This window comes from Cataglyphis hispanica, chromosome 8, assembly GCF_021464435.1.
Source record: "Cataglyphis hispanica isolate Lineage 1 chromosome 8, ULB_Chis1_1.0, whole genome shotgun sequence".
NCBI lineage: Eukaryota > Metazoa > Arthropoda > Insecta > Hymenoptera > Formicidae > Cataglyphis > Cataglyphis hispanica.
Genome location: NC_065961.1, coordinates 2336657 through 2349567, shown reverse-complemented (window position 1 = coordinate 2349567; position 12911 = coordinate 2336657). Strand labels below are relative to the sequence as shown.

The 12911-nt window shown below is 31.1% G+C and overlaps 1 protein-coding gene across 3 annotated transcripts; it reads right to left on the bottom strand.

The window, feature by feature from the left end:
- Positions 1-2444: 2444 nt before the first annotated feature.
- LOC126851409 (DNA-directed RNA polymerase II subunit Rpb4-like) lies at positions 2445-5871 on the bottom strand. Of its 3 annotated transcripts, XM_050595353.1 has the most exons (3): positions 5718-5871; positions 2837-3017; positions 2445-2698 (listed from the first exon to the last, which is right to left on the bottom strand). In XM_050595353.1, exons 1-3 carry the CDS (start codon positions 5755-5757, stop codon positions 2524-2526), a joined length of 396 nt encoding a protein of 131 aa, XP_050451310.1. In that variant the 5' UTR covers positions 5758-5871; the 3' UTR covers positions 2445-2523. The 3 variants fall into 3 exon arrangements, with proteins under 3 accessions (XP_050451310.1, XP_050451308.1, XP_050451309.1); XM_050595351.1 differs by lacking the exons at positions 2445-2698; positions 2837-3017 and adding an exon at positions 3206-5037; XM_050595352.1 differs by lacking the exons at positions 2445-2698; positions 2837-3017; positions 5718-5871 and adding exons at positions 3206-4778; positions 4855-5012.
- Between the last annotated feature and the right edge of the window lie 7040 nt (positions 5872-12911).

The following is a 12911-nucleotide window of genomic DNA, read 5'->3' as shown; positions in this document are numbered from 1 at the left end:
TAGCGAACATCAACGTTACTCCACTATCGTCATATAAAGGCAACTCTATGGCATCAAGGCATTGTCGAGCATATACGTTCGCGTGTATACATTATGCAAATTGATTCCATCGATTGGCCACCGGACTCACCGCGCGAATATAGACTTGTTGCGCGTTTCTGGCTTTATTTCGTCCTCTACAGCGTGCTCGTCCTGCAGCTTATATTTGCCACGCAATTCCAAGAAAATAACGTCATATTAGGAAAATAACAAGCGTGAAAATAACGAGTCCCTCAGCACAGCGTCTATGCATCAATTTACAAGCATTTTCACAATATGATTGACGTATATCTTGATTCAAATTGCAAAAATGAGAAAATTATTAATGTTTTAATTAAATGTGTGAATTGGCAATATTAAATTTTGATAAGTTTAAAGTCTTAGAATTCTCTCTTTTTGTAGAAATTTTATAAAATAACTGTTTTATATATTAATACATAGTGAAAATTTTAAAAAATTATTAAAAAAAAATATGTCATTATTTTATTTTTTATTTATTTTATTATTTTCTTATAATCATAGAAAATAATAGCTATAAAAAAGAAATATGGAAATAATTCGTAAAAAAATTAAAATTACTAAATCGATAGAATCTTTTTTCAATAATGTGAATGGATGCTATTTCGAGATACGATAGATTCATTGGTCCCACCGGCTTAAAGTCTCTCCGTGAATCGTTTCGATTCCGCTATCGACTATTAATCGCGCGCATTTTCTCCAAGTTTACGGACGATTAAGGGTCGTCGTAATTATCTTAAGAGGCCCCCCCTTCATGGGAGCGGTGCTGCGGGTGATTACATGTCGCCAACGACGGCGCCGCTCTCTTCTCGCCACTCGTCTAATGCAAGTGTCATTACATGACCGATATGTAAACGCCTATTATGAGCTATCGCGCGTTGCATTTGACTAGGGAAACTTGCACAAACAAGAACAAATGATTCATAAAATAGTCTTATAATAATCGTTTATATATAATGGCCGTTAGAAGCTATGAGCTGATAAAACGAAGTGTCGCTAATCATGAAATCCTTTCATTCCGCTTACGTCAACAGACGCTATTGTACAAAATAAGATGATATTCGACGACAAGAATAATTATATACATATTCATTAATTATGGAAAGTACATTTTCTTATTGAATTTTTTTAAAGATAAATATATTTTTAGCAACACACTTAAATTTCTATCATAAAAATACTTTAGCTTATACTTTAACTAATACTTATTATGTCTTTGATTAAAAAATGTTATTATACTTTAAAGTATATATACATCCATACTTTTTTATTAATATCAATATTTTCTTATATATTCTTTGTGCAATACTGACGCTATTATTAATGTAGCGAATAAAAACTATACATCTTTGAAGAAAATGTAATGTAAACTATTGAATATGAAATATTTGATTTTCAGTTTACTTTTTGTAATTTAATATTGAAATGGAAAAATTCGTGTTGTGCGCGTTCTTCTGGAATGAGATTTAAACGCCAAAATATATGCTAATATAAAAAAAAGAACGAAGATGACATAGATGTCTTTGTTGTCTTTTATATCTTCAAAAACTGAAATGAAAAAGATCATATTTTCTTTTATCCCTCTTTTATGTTTTATAAAAACGCAGGAATTTTTCGCAAAAACATTCAGTAAAAAAGAAAACCACTGAAAGGCTACAAAGTCAATGTGTTTTATTAATGCAAACACTCTTCACATAGTGAAGTGATCATTATGATTCGCGGTAAATGATAGGTAGAATAACATTATTGATCCTTATCACAAGCTTGACTTTGCTAAAGAGAGCAGCAAGACTTTGCTAAGGAAAGCGGGTTACCTTGCTGCCGGTTATCAAAAATGTTGCAAGATGAGAGTCCACCATTGCTTCATGCCAAGCCATAATTATCCAGTAATACACGGTTGTCAGCGCGATTAGCGTCGTCTTCTTTCACGAGTTGTCTCAACTTGTCGCAAATTGCTGGCATTGGGAAACTGGATACGATTTCTCTGACAACGCGAGTATGTTTCTAACAATTTTTTTTTTCAAATATGCAACGGTTTCTTCAAATTTCAATACGAGAAAATTTCTTACAAGATGATAATTTTTTTTAAAGTTTTTAATTTACGAGAAGAGAAAGAAAGAAAATATTGTCTTATTAATTAACATTAATGATACAATATCTAAATCGGTAACTTAATTAGTAGTCGTAATAATTGGATGTATAACATAATTCTAACAGTAAAGTTTCATTATAATGAATATCGAGAACGAAATTCTCATTAAAATAATACTTAATGAAATTTTATGCCAGAGAGAATGCCAACAGCAATACATAAATCAATGTCATATTTTTATTAGAACAAACTTTATATTAAAGGGAGATTCGCCGCGTATTCATAATAACTATAATTCGAATTATATTCATATTTATATTTTTGGCAAAAATATCAGAAAGAAATATAAAAATCATACATAAAAAATTTATTTTTCAATACTGTAGAGATCTTTTTGTTTGTATATCATCCAATATCGTTCTGAGTTCTTCATCCTCTAGACGTCCCTCGAGACTAGGAATAAGAGCTTTCGCCTCTTCCGGAGTTTCGGGACACAAATTAGCTAGCGAGGCAATCTCAAATTTATGTAGCTTCTTCTGCATCAACAAACTGCAAAATATTTCGCATTTTATTAATTGCGCCATTCGCATTTCATTGTGTATGTGATAGGAATATTTTACATACTAATTTATATATATATATATATATATATATATATATATATATATATACACATATATATTTTACCTTCTAACAGCTGCGATTGTCTCCTTATTTTTTAATTTTCCGAATCGATTAGTGTATGTCAAGCTCTTCATGAAAACCTCGGAAAATTCTTGCTCTTCCTCGGCCGATTCATTTTGAGCCTTTCTATGCTCTAATAGCATATAAACTTCTGATATCAACAATGTCTCCGCATTTTCGAATTCTGCGAAGGGGAATCATTTTAATACTTAATTAATCACAAATATTTTATCATATAACAAATTGATGTGTGATAATTCGCTAATACTTTCTCAAAATTGTCTAAATTTAGGAACTTTATTTAGCAAATATTAATGATAATTATAAATAAATATAAAAAGAAATGAATACCTAATAATTAAACTATCTCGCATTGCTAGAAATATTTTATTTGATTAAAAAATTTAAAAAATATAAAGTATAACACATTTGCTAATAACATATCATTAAAAAACTCTCACATTATATTAACATCTACTTATTACGATCATTAATATTCACAAATTTTAGTCAAGACTTTTAAAAAGAAATATTTTAATTATATTATTGCAATCTATTGTCAATTACTACATGATTGATTGTTGAAGAACATGGATTACTGATTAATTTTTGTAATATTTAAAATAATAGCAATTATAATTTCTTTAAAAGAAAATAAAAAAACATTAATATAAATATGCGTACAAAACTTGGACACTCTAAAAAAGCTATTTTTTCTAAAATGCAAAATCTTTCTTAAAACAATGATACATCTGGCTTAATTCATAATATCACAGTATCTACATATCGAGTGCTACATATTTTCTGCATCATATCAATTTAAAAAACTAAATATTATTGAGCCGGTTTATTAATGTATCCATTTTCAACCAAAAAATCATATATTTTTCGCGTTTTGTTCACGTCGATTTTCAGGAGAATACGGGCCTGCGCTAATCTAAGATAGCCGCTTTTCTTGTTTTCCGTTATCAGAAGATGCTTAAAGTCTAAGTAACTAGCGGGGACTACTCTCGCGACGGAGCAGAGCTCTCTCTCGTCGGCGCTCAACTTCTCGTATCCCGGTAGACCCTTTATTGCGAGAGGAGGCGCAGACTTGCGTTGCATGTTTCCGAGAATCGGACTGTTGCAACCAGCGTCGGGTAATAGACTTCTCCAACTGTATTCCGGATTGCTCATGTACTGTTTTCTTTCCCGCTCGTTATCTTGTCTTATTTTGCTCAACTTCTGAAACATTGGTACGCTGTGAAAGTGTTTGAGTCCGTTTCCCCTGAACTCCAGAAGTCTATTGATCCGATTTTTTAATTCGCCAACGCGGTGCAAACCCTCCATGAGAAAGTCAAATTCCATTCCATCCACGAGCTGCATGAATATTAGCAATCTCTCTACAAGTGATCGCGTTATTGTGTTCTCGTATCTTTGTGTCCATGATATAGTCTTGCGAAAAATGATTAGTCCATGATCGCGTACGATCCTCCGTCTCCTCACGCGCTCCTTCAACCTGTTATTATATGCTTGCACTATTGCCGTCTGCAAAGCCTGTCCTAATGCATATTCGTCGTCGTTCGGTTGGAATTCGTCATATTCGAGATTGGCCACCAACGATTCCGCATGATTATCGAAATTTACTTCAAAATCGGACCTAGCCGCGTTGTACCCAGCCAATAACTTGGCATTAATCGTATTCGGAGCGAATCTAGGCGGCTCTTCTACATCTTGTAACTTATATAGGTAGGGAATCGGTTCGCAAGCGAATAAGCTGGCTCTGATATCCTTGATCTTTGGCAAGCCCGGTAGAGTTTGATTGTTTATGTAATGTTGCAGATAATGCATCTTACATTCCTCCGCAGTTTTTCCTTGTATCCTACGTCCTACATCGACCCAATTTCCAAAACCGCATTGCTGTACGACGTCCAGCAACTCGAGCTCCTGCTTGGCAATCCAACCGCTACCATCAATCAGAGGAAATTCGTTTTTTATAATCACGTAATCGTGATCATTCTTATGTTCATTGATCTCACAACCTTTGGCGAAGCAAGGGGGACATATCTCAACGTTGTTGCACATGGCGCAACGAATATATGGCTCCACAAGAATCGATTTACACACATGGCACATGGGATCTGAAGTAAGAATTTCATCCTTCAGGACTGACATCTCAAGTTCTGTGTCATGCTCAAATCTGTCTCTCGGACTCAGTGAACAGTCTGAAAGAGGAAATTCATTACCTTAACCCTGGCCACTCGGATGTGCAGGCATTTTTAAATTGTGATAGCACAAAAGATAGAAATTCTATTTAAAAAAAACTACTTGGAACTATACATAAACTTTGAGAGATGAAACTTAATCTTAACATTAACATAACATCAAACTTAAATTTCAGATTAAATAATACTTTCTCAAGATACAAATTAAATTTTATACTTGGAAACAATCACACATCAACAATGGATGTAACTGTATATTGCTTTAAATATTATCATTGAAACAATAATAGAAGCTTATGTCTCTTTGATTGTTTATATTCTATACATATTTATTATATATTTAGATTTTCAAAACATACTTCTGTATATATAAATTTATAAAAATTAAATTTGATTTTTTATTTAATATCAAAATCATACTCAATGTTACAACAACTAAAGATTTCTACAATGTATGTGCACCGTATTCTCCTTTGAGACGCGCACAAAACTTTAAAATATAAAATAGCTAAACATATTTTCGCTTTCAACGCAGTTATAATGAAAAGTTCGATTAATTTGAAAGCTGAAAAGATTAATTTTTCCTATTAAATTGCCGCAACAAACATATCATGGAAATGAGGTTAGCTCTATAACATGCCTACCAATTTGCATACGATATAATCAGAAAGTATATATACCTTTTGGAAATTGTAGATCCGCCGCATCCTCTTCCGTCATATCAGTGATATTAGAATTAGCCAGCGTAAAAGTGTAAAAGTACAAACACTTGTTTGAAAATTTTGGCAACGAGTTTGTGAATCAATGTTGTCAGCTGGAGGAATTTTTCCCAACCTAACCATACCTATATAACGTACTACGGCTTACGACAGCAAGTGCTGCCTCGACAGACTCGTATTCATGCAACGTACGTTTTTGGATCCACATAGATTTTTAATGTATCTTTGCTTATATTAATAATATACAAAATACATTAAATTTATATTGAACGTAAATTAATATTATATATATATATATATATATATATATATATATATACATATACTAATAGAATTTATTAATTTTCTATAAAAGATAATTTTCTATATTTTTGCTTTTTTTATAAGGGCCCTAATGATACCATGAATCTCGATAGTATATATACGCTGCTAAAGGTCATCTGATTCTCATACGCAACTACGCACGCGCGAAAAATCCCTTCATCTGACATGACTGCTTCTACGGAAGCACGCGCCTCTCTAAAGCATGAATGGAGATAAATTCGCGTTCAGTGGCGCAATCAGGTGGACAAAACGCTGAATGGTTAGAGAAAATTTGTGGCGCCAAGTCGATAAACGCTTGTAATTTTTATATACTATATAGTGTGCTTTCATAAAGTGCCGTTATAAAAAAAATACATATTATACTTAATATTTGTAATACAGCATTCAGAAAAAATTATATATAATATAATACAACTTGTTAAATCAATTCATTAAATTTTTTAATTTGTTTATATACATATATATATATCAAAAAGATCTTGTGTATCAAAATGTGTCGATCTTAAACAAAAATCACATTTTTAATTTTTGGAAAATTTCTTCAAGCAAGCAAAATATTAGTAATAATAAATAGTTAACAATTTGATATTATATTTGATCAATATATTACATCAAATTGATTGTGCATTCAGACTAAATTTGTATTCTTCCAGTAAAGTCTACAAAATATAAATGTAATTTAATACAAGATTTGACGATAGAAATTGAGTACAAATATGCTACTTGGGAAGGAAGAGAGGTAGCTACATTTTAATCACTCTGTGATATGTAGAATATAGACATTGAATTAGGTGCGGCCTGAACAACAATGAACCAGACATCGCTTGAAGATGCGCGCTAATTAAGGTCAAACGTAGAGCGATAGCATCGGAATACATAATCGAGAGAATCCGCGTTGAAGCTATTAGAATGCACATCGTCGCCTTTCAATGAACAACAATGGACCATGGACGTGGGACCATGAAAATAAAGTCGAAATGCATTGCTGTGTCGGCATGAAAAGGGATTATGTATTAGATTGCATGTCATTATATCTCGCCTAAAAACAAGTATTTCTCGGCAACAAGTATTGTTATGAAAGCAAGACATTGTCACGTTTGCAAATTGAGAGAAAGAAGTGTGGGAAGAAAAGTTTGAACAATAAAAACAATTTTGTTCATTATATTATTTCTCGTTTGAATAAACGAAATAATACGCATAGAAAAATAAGTAACGAATAAAAGTATTTCTATTGCTTTTTCCTTGCATGACTTGCGTTCGTCAAAATAAAACTTTATTATAAAAAATCGAAAATCGAAATTAATTAAATTATATAATTATAATTATATCTCAAACATTCATCAAGCTTGCTATTAAAATATTTTTTAGTGTAGTGAAAGAGAGGTACTTTGTACACGGTAAAAGGAATTTATAGTCATAATTATGATATACAGACACTTTATATGGATATTTTAAAAATTTCGAATATATCCGCTGGTTTCATTTCTATTCTTTATATTTATGTTAAATATATCGTTTGTTACGTTCGCACATGTCATGTGCGGGAGTGAAACATGTAAATCGGCTTCTTCGTAAGAAGCGTGTATGCATAACAATGGCATCATTATGCGCACATATTAGCCGACATTTTGTGAAAGTGTCGTGCAAAATGCCTTTCAAACACGCTAACGGCTTTCTCATTCAAAGATGTGCCGCTAATAATAAGAATAACGATTTTCCGTGACAGGTTTTCGGGATTAATGATGAAAAACAAAGTATCTTTCCAATTTCCTCATCTTTAGAAGAGCGTATATTTTTTATTAGAATTTATTTACTTTCAACACAATTCCCTGAAAATGTGCAGAATTAGTTTTTATCATGCAATTAAAATATTGAGCGCAATAACAACTTACTCTCTTAAAAACTTGTGAAAAAATTAATTTTAGAATCGGAAAACCAAATTGAGATTGATTTTCACAAGAGTTATGGAAAGATATTTAATAACTTAATGTATATATATATATATATATATATATATATATATATATATACACATATATATAAATTTAATTTTTCGGCTTTAAAAACTTCTTTGATAGATCAATTTATTTGGTATACTCTGTACATTAGAACGGGGTATACTGTATTTGTTTATTTATTGTTTTTCATATGTTTTTCATAAATCTCACATGCGCCCTACGAACGTCTCCCGAAGCGCGTCGTCCTTCACGCATATGTATCTCGAAGACAATAGAAACTCGCACCATGGAAGTTTGTTCCATGTAGTTCTCTCACGCGAGCGTGCATTAATACGTGAAAAGCTCGTCGCTCGATCGCCCGGCCGCGAGAAACTACGAGTTGTCGTCCACGAAAAGTCAATTTCCGCGTTTTTGAATTTCGAAAGTATACGTGATCCGTTTAAAAATGGAGATAACGCAGGATGCGGAGCCGGACTTCTCAAACGCGAGGACACTGCACTTCCACGAGCTGATAGACAGGAAGAATGACGACGTCCGCTCGATTCGTGATAACATCTTCGATACCGTCTATAGAGTAACCACCGTTAAAGGGTAAGACATTGTTTGATCTTGTCGAAAATGTCAGGAGAATACTTCCGGAAAGCTATCCGTAAAGCGCGATTAACTTCTTGAGAAAGCAATCATTAACGCTGTTTACGGTGCTTCTGATGAAGTAAAATAGGAGAAGCAGAGACTATATTTTTTTAAAGTATTGGCTTGGATGGTAGACAAAATTTTATGCAAAGCTTTGTCTTTAGTTTGCTTTAACATAAAATAATTATCTGAAAATAAGAGGAAGTGGGTGAAAAACAAGTTTTTTTTTTTAATGGTTGATATTTAAAGGAACTGGGGAACTTTGAAATTTTTGAAAAATTATATAATATTATATTAGTATATTAAAAATATTTTCTTTAATCTTCAATATATATGTACTTTTAATTACGTTTGATTAAGATATATAAAAAATAGAAATTGTTGAAAAGATAATGATATATTTTTCTAAATAATAAACCATCAAATAATAATAAATTGTTTTTAAGATCATAATTGATTTTACGAGAAATATTTGGCGGTTATCAACGTGCATAATTAAACACAATTAGACTTTACATCCATAAAGGATCGACATAATGAATAAATGCAAATGAGAATTACATTCTTCATTGTATTTTATTGTTATCCAAGTTTTATGAAAGGATGGTAAAATTTACATTTCTTGTGATTGATCTTTAAAGCACGTCAGCGAATAATTAACGTTACTGTAATAATTAATGTAGCTGTAAATTACATTCATAAACGTAACCAATGTACTGTTCATCAACAAAAAAAGAACTAAGATAGACTCAACGTTTGACGATAACTCAGCGAGATTTCAACCAAGTCTCATACTTTTGAGTGTCGAAAATCAATATCAATCATTCAATTTGATGATCGACGACTCGATCATGTAGGATAATCTGTTTTTAATGATACAATCAAAAGATGATGATATATATAGGAAAAAATAAGCAAAATAAAGAACTCATCTTCTTATGTAATATCGTCCTTTTTCCGATTATATCACTGATAATAGATCAGGTGAGATAAATTTTTTAATGAAAAGTTTTCAAAGAAAATACAAACAATTGTTTCATCAACTGAATCTTGGCGAGATATCGATTATTAATAGACTCCACAACGATAGAGTTAATATAAAATTGATCGTAAGTTAATCATATAACCAAGTTATATCTAGAAACAACTAGTTACATATCAGCTGATTTTAATCGGAAGATTTCATAAAAAACTAGATAATGACGCGTTTATCTCGATGCGATCGAACATCAAGAAATAACATATCTGTTTCTTTCTCTCTCTTTGTCTCTCCTCTCTCTCTCTCTCTCTCTCTCTCTCTCTCTCGTGTGGAGATATAAAATAAATATAGTTGTGTGTCTATATGTGTATGTATATATGTATATATGCTTTTTACGATTTAACTGCATGACTTCGATTTTTCTCATTAATCTTATCGCCGCAGGGATTTCCGCATAACGGTGCATGTATTAGCATGCATATGTGTATAGAAAACTTCATCTCGCTTATAATTTACTGCAGAAGCTGTATGTCGTTCGATTACGATTCACAATAAAGTGTATATTAAGAAAAATTTTTCAAAATTTTTCTATTGTTTCCAAATTTTTCTGCAGAAAAAATAAAATATTCTTGCCGATATTTTTAACTAAAAATTGCATGTATTTTTCGATTTTATCATTAAAATTTTCTTTATGTGTACAATATATAATTTTAATCCATTCTCTGTCTATATCGATTAATACATTAATGAAATTTTGAAGTAATGATAGAATAACAAAAATAAGTATAAAAAAAATAAGTAGAAAATATTAAATGATTCTTCTCATGGAATTTTTTCATTTTGGGAAAAACGGTTTTAAATGCCACTATGTATATAAAAAGCTAATATCATTTATAGAATTAATAAAGAAGTTTATACATATATATACATGTATAAATATAAGTAATATATATATATATATATATATATATATATATATATATATATATATAATATATATATAAATATATATAATTTATATAATATATTATTATTATACTCTTCTATGCTCCGCGAATAGAACGTGTATTATACCTTGATTATGCTTCATTTGTATGCCAAAAAGATAATCTTTCATGTGTCGATTTGTAATTTAAATCTAGGAATGTAATTCTATGGCATAGAATTCTGAGAAATTTATTGTGAAAAACCACTCAATCATGGACCCTAGAACTATCCTCATCTAAATTCAGATAGGCAGGTACTACTTAAGATCGATGGATAGATCGACCCCGGTTCCCTCATAGGATCTTTTTTGCATTCAATCGATTCGATCATAATGCTAGTCTCTATCAACGATCACAGAATCTACTTTAAAATTCCTTTAAAATTCTTCTTTAAAATTCTTCTTTATCCATATTCTTTACACATTTTAAATAAAAACAAATGGAACCAACTAAAAAATTAACATAAAATAAGAAATAAAGTTAATAAAAAATTATACTTATATATAAGTGTATTAGAAAATAAAAATAATCCGACATAAAAGTTTGCTCGAAATATTGTCATTGGGTTCCTTGTGAGAAATCTTGTTTCATAATCTTATGCATTAAAATATATCTTAAACTCAACTTTATTAAAGTAGCGTTGATGAATATTCATGGAGTGATGACTTTGGTTGAAACCTGCCCACAGACTCCACGATTATGTTGCTTCAACGCAAATTACGATTTACGTAAGCTACGTGATCGATGATAGCGAGGTCGAGTTCGCCAAAATAAGTGATCATATACAAAGTATGAATAAAACTTAGTAAAAGAGAATGCATTATGTCGAAATAAAATCATGAGAATGGCATTGTAAACAAGAAAACATGTTTTTTGTTAAATTTTTCGATATATTTGAAAAAATAATTTACATACAATATCTTGTGTCTCTTTCTCTTTTCTCTTCATATATTATCTGAAAATTATTAATACAAAAACAATATTTTATATGCATGGATTCACTAGATTGATGAGACTCGATGAATATTGAAATTCAATCATTCAACGTGACGAAAAATACGAGACGCATATGATCTTTTTCCTGTATATAACACTTATATTTATAGTGGATAGATAATTTTTCGGTTTGTATAACATATTGCAATTATAATAATTTGAAGGAAACGAAAGGAAACGTTACTATATAATTACATCCATGATAAAGAATGCAAAACTACTTTCACCAGTCGTTATTAAACGATATTTTTTGCTACTGTCTGATCGATTATTGACAGTTTAGAAAGTTAACAGCAGAATCAATCGAACGCGCAAAACTGCGCGTAATTTTATCTGTACAAAAATGATTCGTTTTCACGCTTTTATCGTGTCGCGATCACCGTATCTGATATATAAGACATTTCTTATTTATTTCTTTCCTCACTAATAAACATTGAAACGTCAGGCTTACATCTTACTTTAACTCTTTTAGTACTACACGAGATTTGAGGAATTCCTTTTTATCTTATTAAATGACTATAGCGTTTTAAATTTGAACGTGAGACAAAAATACGAGTCAAGACCTTTGCCATTTACGCGATGACAAAGTATCTTCTTTCGCATCTAGTCTTACGCTACTAAAAATGAAGATTGTCGGAAACTAACTGTCACGTCCCGGAAGTAAAGATAGCTCTAATTTTGTTGCGCAACGTCACGATTATCATGCCTGCGTTCGGTTTGCTCTCATGTGTATGGAAATATCGAGTATTTTCTTCGTTATCCTCAAGCATTATTCGAGACAGTTTAGAACATACAATGTTAAAAGAGCATAATAATAAAATAATCGAATTTCACGGATTCTTAATGAGATACCAATAAATCTTCACGAATATCGATTATCGTAATAATTAACGATCGTAAGATGCAATTTCAATCGAGGTGAATACTTATAAACGATATTCGATAAACCGGCTGTTGTACCCATTAGTCGAGCTTAACGGGATAAGGTCGATAAACATATGTTGACCGTCGCGATAATGGTGCCACTCCTAGTCGACTGTTGCATACGTAAGATTGTGCATTTTTTTGCCCCTATATATCGTGTATGCATCTTTTCTGTTTTGTGCATGTACCTTGTGCATATAATTAACCTGAGAAAGATCCGATTTAATGTATATTAAGACTAGATCTTCCAAACTAAGTGTATCATTATATGATCAAAGTATTTCGAGATTGAAAATTATTTCAAATTTGTAACACATCTTATTAATTTTTTTTTTTTATTTATAAAAACTGAACT

Excerpts from the sequence above, each read along its gene's own strand:
- LOC126851409 (XM_050595351.1), bottom strand. The coding sequence starts at position 5,757 with ATGACGGAAGAGGATGCGGCGGATCTACAATTTCCAAAAG. Across the intron at positions 5,038-5,717 it reads GGATCTACAATTTCCAAAAG|ACTGTTCACTGAGTCCGAGA; the intron begins GTATATATACTT and ends TTCCTCTTTCAG.